Source organism: Neocloeon triangulifer, unplaced genomic scaffold (genome assembly GCF_031216515.1).
Source record: "Neocloeon triangulifer isolate White Clay Creek 2 clone unplaced genomic scaffold, ASM3121651v1 ptg000011l, whole genome shotgun sequence".
NCBI classification, from domain to species: domain Eukaryota; kingdom Metazoa; phylum Arthropoda; class Insecta; order Ephemeroptera; family Baetidae; genus Neocloeon; species Neocloeon triangulifer.
In genome coordinates this window covers 2885034-2901647 of record NW_026775553.1, presented here as the reverse complement: position 1 = coordinate 2901647, position 16614 = coordinate 2885034, and the positions used below count along the sequence as shown (strand labels likewise).

At 36.2% G+C, this 16614-nt stretch overlaps 1 protein-coding gene across 5 annotated transcripts in view; it reads left to right on the top strand.

Annotated features, from left to right (window-relative positions):
- The window catches only part of LOC132195877 (hemicentin-2-like), a 187126-nt gene that overhangs the window by 112317 nt on the left and 58195 nt on the right, over window positions 1–16614 (top strand). For all 5 annotated transcript variants that reach the window (XM_059618154.1, XM_059618156.1, XM_059618153.1 and 2 more), the window contains one exon: window positions 6363–6535. In XM_059618154.1, the coding sequence (XP_059474137.1) occupies window positions 6363–6535 (173 nt within the window). The remainder of the gene's footprint in view (window positions 1–6362; window positions 6536–16614) is intronic.

Genomic DNA, 16614 nt, shown 5'->3' with positions numbered 1-16614 from the left:
TTATAGTTTATTTGTGACACCTTTCAAGCCAATGCACAGGTTGGTTGGCAAGCGGTCGTGGATTTATTTTCAAAAATCAGGTGAAAAGGACACATAATTTGACTGATTTTGGCGTGGACGAAACTTGAAAGATAAAAAATCCCTGAAAAACGCAATTGCGAGTTTCAACTTAAAAATTTAATTAATTTTAATACTTTTATTTCTTTATTTTTTCTCTATTCAATAAATTGAAATACACAACATCTTACATTAAGAAAATTATCAACAAATTTATAAAAATAGCATTAAAAATACCCTGTGAGCTGTTAATCAAAGTTTTTGATCATTTTTTTGTTGCATAGCAAAAACAAACTAAATTGGAAAGTTGTATTGAAAGACGTTCTTTCTTTGTTCAATAAACAACATGCTGTTTATAATTTGTAAATAATCATTGTGTGGACACCTAAAAAATATAATAATTTTGATATTTTTCTTATTCTTCAGCATGAATAAACATTATATCATTATAAATTGACAATTTGTGTACGCATTTTGTAATTAGTCAATGACTACATATTTGTACAAATATTTGCTTCAATATAGCATCAATCAATCAATATAGCATAATATAAGTATCAAAATTAAATGACGCAAAAAGAACTTTGCTTAGCCAATTTTATTGAACAATTCATCAAACTATTGCTCTTGACCATTCCATAAATTTTAATGTATTATGAATATTTATTTGCAAATAAAGTATTGGAGGCTGGGATCAATATATTCCAATTCACAATATTCGTGTCGACTTGCATCATTTTCGAGGTAATAAAGGTACGGACCACCGCTCACAAAGAACATGGGTACAAAGCAACTAGTTTTTTCGCAAACAGGGTTTTTGTAAACCTGTGGCGAGTACATTTCGGTTGGGACTACTTTTTTTGAGCGACACCACGAATCTGTCCCATCACCGTTTGCGAAAGTCTCACCAGCATAAGCATACCAGTTGCACACTTAAAAAGAGATGTTGATTATATCGAAGCAGAAAATTGTAACAGTTCCATACCACCCACGAGGAGTTGCCATAGCTCATTGAATTCTGCCATTGTTTCGAATTCAGCTAGACGCATTCCGTAACTGCAGCAGTAGTCGTGCGCCTGATAGTGAGTCTGCATGAAAACCACATTTAGATTCATGAATTTTAACAAAGTAAATTATTTTCAAACGAATTGGGTATTGCAGTTGCTGACGAAATACTTCCCACCGCTAGCAGTTGTAAGAAGTTGTCCCTCTGGTGCTAAAAAGTTAAAGATGGATGAAGTTAATCTTTACATGCCTTTGAACCAAAGCGAGGAAATAATTACTCGTCGTGTTTTGCTTCAATTTGTTAACAAGAGTGCTCTGTATAAGTGTTTGAATTGTATAATTCAGATTTTTAAAAGCGTATAAAAAAGCTTAGAGGTTTCAGCTTTCAGCTTCTTGATAAATATCGCAAGATATGTAGTATATAAATTGAATCAACTTCCTCTTCAAAAGTCGGTGAAATTTATAAATAAATAAAAACACAGGGGCCAAGTAAATTTTTAATTATAGCAAATTTTTGAGCAACTTCTGTAGGCCCATAAATTAATTTACGTTAACAACGCAGGGACGGTCAAGCATCCTGCACTTCCGGTAAGAAGTCCCAATGCACGGTGTGGGGGGATTGTACTGAAAATGATTTTATTTGTATGAAATTTTATTTCTAATTATCTGAAATACGACTGTGTTGTTGCCCAGTTTGCCGCTAAAGATAGTGTTTGTGACCGTGGGGTCATTGTCCCTGCCGCACTGGTAGATGTTTGCTGCAGTAATGCATTCGTCACTGTACCCTGAGTGAAGGATAAAAAATTTTATTGGCTATAATAATTAAGGTAGAATCTTTTTAACTGATAGAATTGCACGTGTCGTAAGCATTGAAGGAAGTTTGCAAGGCGTTTTCGTCATCATTGATTTCTTCAATTAAACGTAACACGTCTCCAGTTGGTGTAAGTCCACTCAAAGAAAACTAAAATATTTGGTTAGCAAATGTAAATTTTTCACACTGAAATTTTATCTGTAAGCATTTTGTTTGGTTCCCCAAACACTAAAACATAAAATTCTGACCATATTTAAGTTTTGTCCAATACACTTGATGAAACACTAAATTTTATTGTTAAATTACAAAATTTTATTAAATCGTTTTTTTCCGAACTTTTAAATTGAGCTGAATTTCCGATGCATTGTACGCGGTTAGAAACACTAGCATGTCAGCTGCAAGTTTAAGAAATAAATGAATTATGCATTTGTACAAACCGTACAAACTAATAGCAGTACTTGCAGAGACGTTCCAAATCTCCATGCACTCCTTCTGCAAAGCGTCCGAAGTGGACCCAGAATTTCGCACCTATTTTCAATGGATTACCATTTTGCAAAATTTTAAAACGCCATTTACCTCGCAAATAAATAAAAGTTCTTTTGAACAGTTGTTTGTGGCATAAGTACTCTGATTAGCGGTCGTGTTGGAGAAGTTGACTGACACGCAATCACCGGCATTGCTGCCTGGCGCGCCTGATTTCCAATTTACATCTCGTGAGATGAAATCTCTTTCGATCGAGCACCATCTGTACCGCCCATCACAATCCTTGTCACTTCCGGATGTCCAAAAGTCAGTTTGGACTAGAGACGAATCTTAATTTCAACTATTGTGTTAATCTTTCAATTTATATAATTATATAATTTTGAAACCTTTGACGAAATCAGAAATGCATCGATGCTTATCTCCGTACTCGACCGCAAGTAACGTCATTCCGATTGAGCAACACACGTTGTAAGCGCGTGACCAATTTGCCTTTTTAAAAAATAATGTTTTTCCCAAAAATTAAAATGTTTTTACTTTTATATTGGAAAATAAGAACGTTCTCCCGCAAGAACTAAACCAGTTTCCGTAAGTAGAGTAGCCTTTGCAGCAAAAAATAATCTTTTTACATTAAGTTCTGTAGAGGAAACGTTTACCTCTCAATTGATTTGCAGAATCAAACAGGTCTGTCTGCAAATAAAAAAGAATTAGCGTTGAAAATTCATAAGAATTAATTCACACATTTTTTGTACACTCGTAACTAGGACACTTTGCCGCCTGGCAAGTCGGTACCTTCGGCTGCCCCTTTTAAATATTGATAATCAAAATTCGGTAAAATAAAATTTTGAATTTATCTACGCTACTCACTTTACAAGCAAAAACGTATTTATCGGTGCAGTTCCGATCAGACAAGACGACACCAGAGGAGTTTTGATTCAGTCTCATGTGTAGACATTCCTCGTTTCCCGCCTTGTTGTCCGGTTGACCTGACGACCAGGTTAGATTGTCGTTCAAATCTAAAAGTCCCGAGCCAGAGCACCACGCCCATCGACCCCTGCACCCTTGCTGCGTTCCACCCGTCCAGTAATTGAAATTTAACGTCCAGTTGCCTTTTTTTGATTGAAATAAATTTTTTTCATAACTTTTTATATCTAAAATACTCTTTGTGAAATTAGACAAGCAAGATTACTCTTGAGCAGTTTCGATGATGATAGGAGTCATTCCCAGGCTGCAACATTTTTCGTAATTTTCTCTCCACGTTCCCTTTAATTGAGGTTGAAAAAATAAATTCAAAAAAATCTGCAGCTGGCATATTACAATCGAGTTTCCAAACAAGTACTTGTTTCCACAAATTTGAGATATGTAACCATGTTTCTCAGGCTCTAAATTCCGTATATTGAAAGATAAATTTTGGTAAAATTTTGGTATCTGTTTTATATAAACCCTTTATGGAACCGTCCGCTGAAAACAGCGTAGCCTGTGACAGAATAATTACTTTTTCAAAAAGGATTCAAAACTATTGCAGTTCGTACATTGGCTTTGCAAGTTGCCGGACAAGTTGGTATTTTGCAAGCAGGCTGCAAATTTAAAGATTCATGACTTATTTTTTTGACCAATCCAACCTAAATCCCTACGCCGCATATGTAGGCGAATTTATTTTGGCATTTTGTGTAGTAAATGCTCGCCGACGTAGCATTGAATTGGATCGCAATGCAGCGATCTGTTATCGCGTTGAACGTCTTGGCGATGGACCAGTATTTTAACATAGTGACATCATCGGGTGCCACAGTGACGTTTGGTGCACACCACGTGTACACCTTTTCAACGTCACAAAAGCTTCCATCATTGGCCCCAGAAGTCCAATAATTAACAGCGCTGCCTTTATTTACTGAAAAAATAAAACAGGAATCTGATGTAGGGATCCGGTTTTGCAACAGTCGGGCAATCATCTATACTTTTCCATAATTTCACGTAGTTTTCCATATCATTTATTGTTGGAACGGATATGACAGCCATGTTTTTTTGCAAGCAGCTAACCACTGCGTCACTTAATGTGGTCTGCAATGGATGGAATTTCAACCAAAGTGATTGAATTGATTTCAGTACAAACCAGTTCAGTCACTATGTAAAACATTGTGCTAGAAATGACTGAGTATTTTCCCACTTGCTCTAAAATCATGTAAATTATTAAATATCTATATTTTATACATAATATAGATTTATACGGGACACCGCCGAAGATTGCAATGCCTGATATACAATAGAATAAAATTTCCGTTAATCATATGAAATTTTAGTGCCTGCTCCTTCAAAATTGATACCTTTGTTGCATTTTTGTACAAGGCACAAGCAGATGACTGACAAAGCTGGTTTTGTGATTTAGAAAAATAAAAGGAAACAAATTTTTTGACTTAAATACTCTTGGTTTGGTTGTGGTTGTTGTTGTTGTTGTTGTGGTGGTGGTGCTGGTTGTGGTGGTGGCGGCGGCGGTGCTGTTAATCTTGGTAACAGTTGTGGTGGATATGACTGAGGCTACAGGATTGATTTGCCCCAAAGTTGTAGGAGAGGTTTGCGTGGCGCCCGGGCTCACTGCGCTTACAATAATAAGCACCGGATTTGAAATAGTTTGTTGTGCAGGTCCATTTGTTTGTATGTTTGGTGATGCAGAAGTAGTGATCTGGCCGCTTGAATCTACTATGGCTGATGCTGAAGGAGGAAGCGTGCTGTCCACAATTTTGGTAGGGGCAGGTTGATCGCTTGGCAGTGCTGTTAAAAAAGACGTTTATTAAAAGCGCTTTCACCAACTTTACGAATTTTACGAGTAGCTGTATCTAAGGGAAAACCAATCGAATGGCTTGTTACGATCGGCGGTAACTGAGATGCTGCGTTTAAGTTAACATCTTCGACGGTTGTTTGATCACTATTTGCTCCAATTCCAGCAGTAAACTGTGAATTTTCAGCATTGGTAGATGACAAAGGATCTTGATCATTTTGAGCCGTAACAAAATCAGAAGATATATTTGGTTCTCCGGGTAAGGAAACGCTCTGAAAATGAGAATAAAAATGGTAATGGGATTTTTAAGCTATTGAAATGTTTTCTCGTATCACGGGTATTTTTTGAAGATGATTGTGTTTTGTGGTTGCTAATGTAGACACTTGACTGAACCCGCTGTAGTTGGTTTGCTTTCTGATTTCACTGCATTTCAGTTTCCCGCAGCAAGACACAATGATCTTCCGATGCAATTTAATTTTTTCACGAGTTTGATCTAAAGCATGATTTAAGCGTCGTGAAACTTGTTAAGCATTGCGTTACTAACAGGCATTGAAAATTCCTTTTTTCTGAATGTATGTTTTAACTCGAATGCTGGAACATATGTTGCAAAGTACCTGAATTGAAACACATTAAACATTGCAAATTATATGGAAAAAATGTTTTACATAAGCTGCAATGAAAACCAGGCCGATTTTCATTCCGAAATTTTTTCGTCGTCCGCACTGTTGGATTCAAAATGTTTTTGTTCAATATTGATTGCTATGCTGATTTAAAATGAGCATAGCGTTTCCGCTTTGCCTGTTTCAAAACCGTTTCCCCGTATTCATAGTCGAATAATTCCATCCAGCGTCCTTCACGGACGGATGCAAACACTGTCATGCAATTATTGACTACTTCGAGCAACATTCCTAATTGACAATTTTGCCGCTGACCGCGTTCTACATTTATATCTTAAGGTTTTCAAATTAATTCCCTATTCAAATTTTTTAGTGTTGTGGAGTCCTCCAAGTAGTTGATTTTGCTACAGATTATTCATTAAAATTAAATTCGAAAAACGTTATTTTCTTGATTATCTAAGAATTGATAAAAAAGGCATCTTTTTTAATGTATTCATAAAAAAAATGTATCCAATATATTATTACTATTTATTTGTTACTAATCCAGATTTTTTTTTCACCTTTTTGTAAGCAGGCTAATGCGAGGCTTGTCCTGATTGCAAATTCTCATGTGTTTCAGTGGCCGCAGCCGGACACGGCGACTCGCTGCTGAAGCCCAAGGGTCGTTACTCGGAGCTGCCGCGCGTGGTCGAACGACCCTACTTCGACGACGTGTCCCCGCGCAACGTGACCGCCGTGGTCGGCCAGCCGGCCGTGCTCAACTGCAGGGTCAAGCACATCGGCAACAGAACGGTGAGTTCCAAACTTTGCCGGAACAAGTGGCCGTAAATCAAAGAGCCTGTTTGCCATGAAAATTACATCAAAAGCAGAGACCGGCGAAATATCTAGTGCGGTTTGCTTGTTTACGTCGCCCAAGAGGAACGCGCAAGAGAAAGCTACAGATGAAAGACGACTCCTCGAAACCAAACAATAAAACAATTCTTGTCCCCAGTGCGCGGCGACGAAAAGAAAGCAGCCTCTCTTATTTCCCTTGGGCGTCACACTTGAAACGAGAGTAAAAACAATACAAATAACAAATATATATTCTTGAAGAAGAAAACGAAGGGACAATTTGTTTCGCACCCTCATCTTTTCCTTATTATACTTTCAAGTTGGAGATGGAATGGGCAGGACATTAGAAAAAAAATGAGACGTCTGCAAAGTTTTAGAACTTTCAAAAGTCATGCAAATCACAAATCACTTTATGAAGTGATTTTTCAGTTTCCTTTCGACCCCCGTAGATTTTAAAAGAAAAGTGAAAGTTCGCTTTGATACAGATATAAATGTTATTTTCTAATGTTCGATTATTTTTAAATATTGCAAAATGATTCTTTTATGAAAATAAGCAGGGAAAATTAATCTGATCATCTTTTTATTTATTTTGATTCCAAAATGTGGTAAAAATTTATTTAGATCTTGTAAAAGATAAAAGATAATGGTCATGAAGGATAATTGGGCTTTGAAAAGCAGAACCGGGCGCACTTGCGGCATAATTTAATGGTTGGGTTCGGCGCAAAGATTCTAATTTTCATCAAATTAACATATTTCGTTGGGCTCTTTCTCCAGTTCTCATTTGAATACAAGACGTTTTGCGCACAAGGCCGGATCAAAAGCCCGTTAAAATTGTCTTGCAGGCGGCGTTTCGCTGGAAATGTGCCGGTCGCTCCCTTTCTACTCGATTCCTTCTTTTCGCTCCACTCGTGGTGTAAAAGGATTAAACTCGGCAAAAGAACATTTCCTTGTGCGAGCAGCAATTTTATACGTCGGTGGCGGTGCGAGCTGCTGCTGCTGGTGGGTAATAGAATTTGATGGCCTTTCTTCCACTCTAATATCCAATTGCTGTTGGACGAACTTTGCAATATTCCGTCGGACGACGAGCAGCACTCGGAAACTTTCAAAAGACTTGCACGATCGGCCAGTCAATTTCCAACGGCCTATTTAATAATATCAAGTAGTGCTGCCGAACAGATTTAATCGAAGGAGATGAAAGTGAAAATCAAATTTATAGTGGGTCTGAAAGTGAAACTCTAGCGATAAAATTTCTGAATATTTCCTTTGTTTATTAGTACTTTATAAAATAGCTGATTGTGATCATTAAAATTTGATATTTAATCTACAAATACTTGTACCATCCATTCAGGATTGTGAATCCATAAACATAATTTCTAATATTTAAACTGGTTTCATATTAATTAAATAAATATTTTTCATTTAAGGATCATTGAAGAAAAAATGAATATATTAAAAGATTAAATAAAATTTTTATTTTATTTTATATATTATTCAATCTAGCATTAATTTTCATGTCGAATTCACCCTTTTCCTTCATATTTTGTCTTTTTCTGCAGTTTTCAATATTCCCTTCGCAAACATTTATCTAGTTTTCTTCTTTTTTTCTAGTATTTTTAGGGGTGTCTGTACAGCTAGAGACGACAGTTATATTTGTTGGCTCCAGCAATTTTGGATAAAGTCTGGGAAGACGCGCGTCTGGCGATGTCACCGTTCTTCCGCTGATACACTCACTCGTCGCCAAAACTTATTTTGCCTGGTGCTATATTGGTGAGCCAAGTTGCCAGAGTCAATTTTAACGCTAAGCAATGCCCGCCGGCTGACGAGCAAAACTCCCTCTCGCACACATGCCTCGCTCCTTTTCCTTTTTCCTCGAGACGAGTTTCTCTCTCACAACAAACTTTTGCTGCCGAAGGTGCCGCCGCCGCTCGCCCACCGCCTTTGCAGATATATATACATATGTACCGTAATTGACTGCTGAACCTAATGAGTCGGCCGCGGCGTGTATATCGATTTCCAAACTGCTTTGCGACAGTTTCGCCGCAGAAATGGGTTTTCCTATACGTCTCTTTTCCTGTAACGAGCAAATGCTCAACGCACGTTCTCGGTGCAGATTTTTCCTGGATTTCCGTCACAGGTGTGGCAAATCAACTTTCGACTTTCACCGTGTCCGATTGGAAAAAGTCAGATTTGTGAGCAAAAATAGAAGAAAGAAATTTATTAACCAATGAAATGAGAATGATTTATTATTTTATCTTTAATATTGAAGTTTTTTATCTGAATAATTACTAGATTTAATAAAATTTTCTCTGGCATTTTAAGTTTATTTAGTGAAAATGAAAAATTTTTTTTTTTTCATATCCAAAGATCAAATAATCAAATAAAAGAGAAAAGGTGAAAGTGTGACGTTTGTGGATCTTAGAATGATTTTGATTGATTAGAAAAGAAATAATTTAAACCATTTTACGTTCATACATTATCACTCATCGGGTTCATTGTGGAAAGTAATGAAGCTGATTACTGCTTGATTTGAATTAATTAAACCAAATCATCTAGAAATACACTGGCGTTCACCTCAAATTCAAATAATGTAGCCCTTCGAGTATCAAAGCAATTCCACCTTTGTGATCGGCACTTAATCGGATTAATTACACAAATGACAGACGCACATTCTCAGTTGATAATAATTTGTGCGACAAAGCTTCTGCTGGTGCGTGTCTTTGCAAGGTTCTGGGAGAATTCGCGACGATTTTTCAGCCCGACGGAGCTTTTGGGCTCATTTGCAAGCGAATCGTTCCGGGTTAGGTATTGCGAGCTCGGTGACGGCGAAAAATCGGCCACCGGCCCATTACTTTTTGCCGGGCGTGGCGCTCAACGCGGCCCCCGGGAGCCACTTTGCTGACGACGTGGCAAAATTCAAATCTCTTTTCCATGGTAAACAGTGTTGGCCTGGCAAAAAAGCGCATTTTTCCCCATCGTGAGGGCTCGACACGGAGTTCATGAATGCACAACAAACGCGACCCTTTTGTTGTGCCTTTTTTAATACACTTTTCAATGTGAAGAATGAAGTGATTTTTTCTATTGAAGTTTTTCCTTAATCGTACAAAAACATAAAAATATTTTAGAGGTCTAGTTAATAATTAATAAAAAAATTACACATAAATGGTGAAAATATATGTTATTATTATTGAGGAATCGAATTGCAAAAATGATTATTTCTGACGTAAGCTATCATTGCTGAAATCTTTGCAATTTATTATCAGCATAGTTTTGCAACTATAAATATAATTTTGAATGATTTCAAAGAATTATTGAATTAATTACTGCAGTGGGAAAAACACTAGATTACTTTAGCTTATATTTATAATCAAAAATAGAAAATTGAATATAGTAAGTCATTTTCATTAATTTTATTTCAAATTCACAATAATAGCTCAACCTATGGCTTTATTATTATTTTTTTTTTTAATTTTAAATGTGTTTATTTATTTAAAATGTAAATTTTAATCTAACGAGTTAACAGCGGATGTTTTTCCAAGCAAAATGTTGATTTTACTCTCTGTAAACATAAATTACTATCTTTCGTCAGCCTCAAATTAACGACAATTTTCTTCAAAAGAAAACACTCTTTGAGCGTCATGTTGGAGCGCTCGAATCTGGCACGTCGATCGCTTTCCCCCCAGATTGAATTGGAGTAAGAAATTGTTGACTTTTCATCTGGGCCAAGCACGTTTGCCACCTGCTCGCTCTCTAGCTCTCTGCGTAAATATAAAAGTGGCGTTGATAAAGGCGCGTGGGTAATGGTCGTTATTAGCCGGCGAGGCAATAAAAGCGGCCGCGATAACGTACCAGCCGCACATGCACTCCTTTTTTTCGCTTCTTTGTCGGCGGCGATAACTCATGTGGAGCCGAGCGAGTATTAACCGGAGCCATTAATAAATCGTGGCCAGATTAAATGGATGCAATATCATCTTGCTCTCTGCTGCGCGGTGCATGTGTGCGCCGAGGTGAAATTGGATTGAAAAATTGATAGCCCTTAGCCAGTCAGCCGCTTCCTGATGCTGCTTTTCGATTTATGCTCGCGATCCTTTGACCTGCGCCGAAGAGATGGATTTCCCGATTAAATATTCAGTATTGATTTAATATGCTCTCGAGAAATGTTTCATCTGCTGAGCAGACTTCCACTTGGAATAAACTGCATAAAACCTTTTCATTTGCATAAGTGCATTTATCTTCAATGAGAGGAAGCAAATTGTTGTTAATTACTTCTTGCATTTAAACCTAAACTTTTAAATCAGGAAAGGCATGATTAAATTTTAGGTGACAATTAACCATCAAAATTTGTAAGTTGATTTATTTACAAATATTACATTATTAAATTTGGCAACAATTTAATTATTTATAAGGAAGAAATGACAATTTAAATATAAAACTCAATTAATAACATATTATTAAGAAAAGAATATTAAATAAAAAATAAAGTTTATTAATAAAAAATTTTTAAACTTTATTTTAGTAAAAAAATATTTTTTATGTGCAAGTTAATAATAATTAATAAATTATATATTTTATGTTTGCAATTCATATTTTTCTGAAAATATAAGATTTTATGCGCCTCAAATATTTTGATTGTCTTTTTTGTTATTAGAAATAATAAAATATGAAATAGCTATATATACCTGATAATGATTTAATAACTAATTTATTTTGTCTCTTCTAAAATTTGTGAAAATTTGAACATTCAAAATAATTGAAAATTGTAATAGATTTCTTGAATTACATAAAAACTGGTAACAAAAAAAATTTACTGCAAAAAAATAAAAACGAGAAGCGTTTTGTCTTCCGATCAAAAGCCGATTTGAACTTTGAGCGGGAGAAAAGTGTTCCGCATGAAGGAGAGATCAGTCAACAATAAAATGAATATCCGCTGGCGGAACGTCTCTTGAAAAGCCACTTACTTAATCGCAGGGCGCTTAGCTCCCGTGTCAAATCAATTACGCTCGTCTCACACCATCTAATCGCGAGGCGGTGACTTTTCCTCCCGTTCAGAAGAAGAGCTAGTGTCAGGTGATTAATGGAAGAAATTCTCGCGGGCAATTCATCATTTTTCCACCTGCAGTGCGCACTTGGCCAAATGCAGAGAGCATCTCGAGAGACATTAGACTAACTAACGAAGCAATATCGGGACGTGACACTAATGGATGGTGGCCTCCGCCGCGTGTTATATTGTTTCGCTAGTGCAAAAACGTGTTACGTGCAACTATGGTACGTACCATCAGCGGCACAGCTTCTTCTTCACTCTTGAAATTGGTGCCGGCAAAAACGCTCGCAAGGCGACGAGAGGTGCCAATTAAACGCAAAGCCATAAATCATAACGGAAACTAAGTAAGGGAGAAACTGAAACTGAGTCGATTATTTGAAACGCTAGATTTTATTTTCCTGAATATTTATTAAAAAATATTTTAAATAAATAATAGTCTATAACTATGTTAATACATTTTCTTCAGATAGCTTTTTTTCAAAATTTTTGTAATCCTTGGTTCTAAATTTATTCAAAAAATAAAATAATTCCCAAAGAACTACTTCACACTTTCAGGGGTTGAATGCATTCAACCCCAGAAAGTGCGAAGTAGTTCTTTGGGAATTATTTTCTTTTTTGAATTAGAATGTCAGGGGAGTGTTTTCCTTGCTTGGATTAAAATCACAATTTATTAGTTAAATAACATTTGAAATGTTTTATTTTAAAAAATGCACAAGACGCTAATAAATTAATACTGTTAATTTGCAAGTGAGTGTTTTTTTTTTGTAATTTTTTTTTTATGTTTGCATGGTTAAATTTTGTAAATATGATTCTTTTAAATCATCTTCACTTTAAATTTATTATAATTGGAATAACTTTTATTTCCATAAAATTTAAACTTTTCCCTATGATTTTATGAATTAAAAAACAATAGAAATGATAGAGAACCACCAACGGAGAGATTTATAAGCTGTGTTGGGCATTTGCTTGAAAATATATCGCGCAATAGATAAGAATTATAGAAATGAGAACACAAACTTTTAATTATCTTAAGATGAAGTTTGTATTTATTTTGTTTTAAAAGTTCAATAATTTAAAATAAAATCTATAAAATATTATGTTAACATAAATATTTTAATAATCTATATTAAAAAAAATATAAATTATTTTAAAATAAGCAACAAAATGAAGAAATAAGAATTATGAATTTAATATTTTATAATTAAAAGCGAGTTAACTGTTTTTACTTATGCAACCGGGAAGACCGTGATGTTGTCCCGGCTGCCTAGACTTGCGCCTGTGACGGTCGGCCGTTCTCTTACGTTAGCAGGATTCTCGCGGTTTCGCCCAAGCTAATGAAGCCAATTTGGCCATGCGATCGCCTCCGGACATAAATCGGCGTCAACGCTGCGAGGCGTGGGTGGCTCCGCCCCCTGGTTATGCAGGCGTGCGATTACACCCGGTGTTTGTTTATCATTAATAATGGCTGCTTCCGAGCTGCTCCACATATGCGGCCGGGAATTATTATTATTTAAGAGGTGCCGCCGCTTTGTATTTAATAAAACACAACTGCACTGCTGCGTGCAATTAACTCGGCGACGCCAACAGTTAATTAGGCGCGTTCCGCATTATTTCACTTACGAGAGTTGGGGAAAAACTTTCTTTGCCTGTCTCTCTCTCTCTGGCGCGCGCGATGTCGCTGTGAAAGTTAAGACGCGAAGCAAGATTAATGGTCTTGTTTAAGCAAAATGGATCTGCGGTTTGCCAATGTTTGCAATTGCCAAATTTAAACAAGCTTAAATTACTCCTTGCAAATTTCTAGGGTTTTTGCTGCAAGAAAAATCAACATTGACAGTTAGCGCCCTCAGTTTGTCACAAGTTTGACTAAGATTAAATAATTATTTAAATCATATATCTTTTCATATCATTGTAAATTTTAAAATAATGTTCATAATTTGATTTCATCCAGTTTAAATAATTTTGATTAATGGAAAACTTTTTATGAAAACGACAAAAATATATTCTTACTTATTAAAAAATATATCAAGAAAATTTTAAAGTAACATTTTTTTGTTCAGTAAAATTGAGGCTTTTGAGTTGTAAAATTATAATGTAATTTTTTGGCTATAGTAAATACACCATGATTGTATTTTGTCAATTTTCAACAAATGGTGAACTATTTTGAAAGCTTCGGAATATATTATTCAAGTTAATCGAGATGAAAAACAGACTGTTTTGCGAGAAAATGATATTTCGATTCATTTTATTTGTCAGAGCTCTTGTAAATCTGCTTAAAATTCCACCCGACAAAAACGAGGGGGAAGGAAATCTGCAGATGCTTGCAATCGTCCGCCGCTTCTTTCATTTGAGCGTCAGTCAGTCATTTTGCGTTTGGTCGTTGCACGGGTGGCGGGTTCATTTGGCGCGCGGCTGGCCTTGTTCCCAATGTTTTCTGGCCGCTGAGCCGAAATCGATACCATCTAACCGGGGGCCCGCATCAAATTTTATCGCAGCGCACATTATAATATCCTTAAGTGGCGCGGACTCGATTTTGCCGTTTGCTCTTTCCACTTACTCGTCCTTCCGTTCTCTACACACTAGAAGAAGGAAAGAGCGGGGCTGCAATTTTCATACGCCTGCCCCATATTGAGTGTATAAACAAGAAGAGGCTGCCAATAAAAACAGGCCGAGGACTTTCCATTATTGCGATTTTATCAATAACCGCCGCTCCGAGCAGCGAAAACACACAACGTGCAGCAAAAAGAAAGAGAGGATTCCCAGCACTTCACATTCTAATGCAGCCAACGCGAGGGGAAAGTTGAACCAGCAACTATGCTTGTTCTTAGCTGAAAGCATGGATTGGAAATAAGCAGAAAATCACATCGGAATGCACTTTAAAACAAAGATCCGTCGGGTAGAAAACAAAAACAAATATTCACTAGTTTTCTCAGGCGCAAAACCAGCCACAGTATTTTGTCATCAACTCAAATGATCACAAGAGTGCATTAACTATAAATCCACTGCAGTAAAATATACATAAACATAAAAAAACAACAAGAAATTTTACAAAGATGATGAATTTCTTAGTACTTTTTACAAATAAAGTTCACTTCATTGGAAAGCACCTTGTTCTGTTGATAGACATTATATATTTTAATTTTTAAATAATTAAATGTTAATTTTTTATACCAGAGAAATCAGAAAGTGCTAACATAAAAATGAAACATCAAAATTTGTTTCAATATTTAAAAGACGTAAAAACAATTTTCAGCAAATATTAAGCGAAAGATTTGATTCATGTTTGAATAAACTCAAGAGCCGAAACTATTTATTTTGCTTTGTGTAAAGCACGACTACATTAAAAACGCTGCAAAAAGACCACCCAGAAACGCTCCAAGGTCCAAGGCCTTTTCTTTCAATATATAAATAATATCGGGCTGACCCAAAGCCTGCTGCTGAATATCTTGCACAAAATTGACTACATTTTTCATCGTCGGCAATAACAATATTCTGCCACGGGTGTTTTCCCCGGAAAGAAATTCATAAACCTCGCCTTCGTCGGCGGATAAACAAGAGCTCGGCAGCAGCGCACGCGAGGCAATGCATCATTTCGCCTCGTCCGCAGCTCATTTGTCATTTGGCGCTGCAACTTTTCGACTTTTCCCTCATCATTGGCAAACTTTCGCCAAAATAACGATGCTAATTGAGTGATCGGGCCTTGATTGATGGTGCGTGCGCGTCGAGAAGAGGGTCTGTTTTTTTATACTGCTGCAAAAGAATGAGAAGCAGCACGTCTTGTAATTAATGACAGTGCACATTATTGTTTATTCATTACGACACTGTTTGGTGCCTCGAAAATAATTAATGGATCCACCACTCGTGTCTAGGCCGCCGTTCAATTCGAGAGAGCTATTAATTTCGCCAGCCGTCACAACGCTGAAATTAGCGTCAATCAAAATTTCCATTCCTTGTTGTTCACAAAATTCATTTATTCAAAATTTTTTCTGAAGTGTAAACGAAAATTTCATAACATTTTTGAAATTTCACTTCAAACTTGAAAATAATCCTTTCAATTTGATCTACTCTGTATCAGTTAATAGATTTTTCAGGTGACTTTCATGATGGTAAACGAAAGTTATAAAAGTCAAACTTATTTTGAAACCAAACGACTGATAGATTTGGGGGAATTTTCTGCTACTTATTATATAGTTTATAACCATCACATTTGTATTGATGTAAATGAAAATCAAATAATCTTGGCAGCTTTTCTAAATATTCCAGCGCAAAGTAGGAATTTTTCACTTTTTTTTATTGAGAAGTATTTTGGGCCTAACAGAAAATAATGCGGGGAAGCCGTAAAACGGCAATTCATTTGGCGCAAACATTTTCGCAGCACGTGACGCTCTCTCTCTTTTCATAGCTATCAAGTGGGATGCATTTTTACATTCTCCCTCTTTTACGCGAGATAAAACGCCCCGGCGCGACGGCGGTTCGTTTTTGAAAGGACCATATAAAAGCTGCTGGCGAGACCGCATCGGGAAAAAAAGAGACTCTCTTTCTCTGATTGATCGGAGCCTTTTGTGCTCGCGTTTTCACCATAAAGTATTTATTTGGTGGCCGGCACTGTATTTTATTTGATGGCCATACCTTTTTATCGACGCATAAAGGGATTGAGAGGAGGAAAATCGCGCCGAAGCACAAAGAAAAGAATCCGCTTGGGAAGTTTAACCAGACTTAAGCAGGTTCTCCATCATCACGTGATAGTTAAATATAAAAATCATTGACTGAAAATAAACATTAAAAAACCAGGTCATATATTCCTGATGTAAATAATAAACTGTATAAAATCTACGCTAAAATTGCTCACATTCAAATTATGTTATTGAAATTTTTTTGTCTTTCAGGTAATTAAAAATCCTATATTGAATTTTGTGTGCATCTGCTTTCCATTTGAAAAATATTTTCATTATAAATAGGAAATTTTTTTGCTGAAGAATAAAAACAAAAAAATTGTGAAATACAA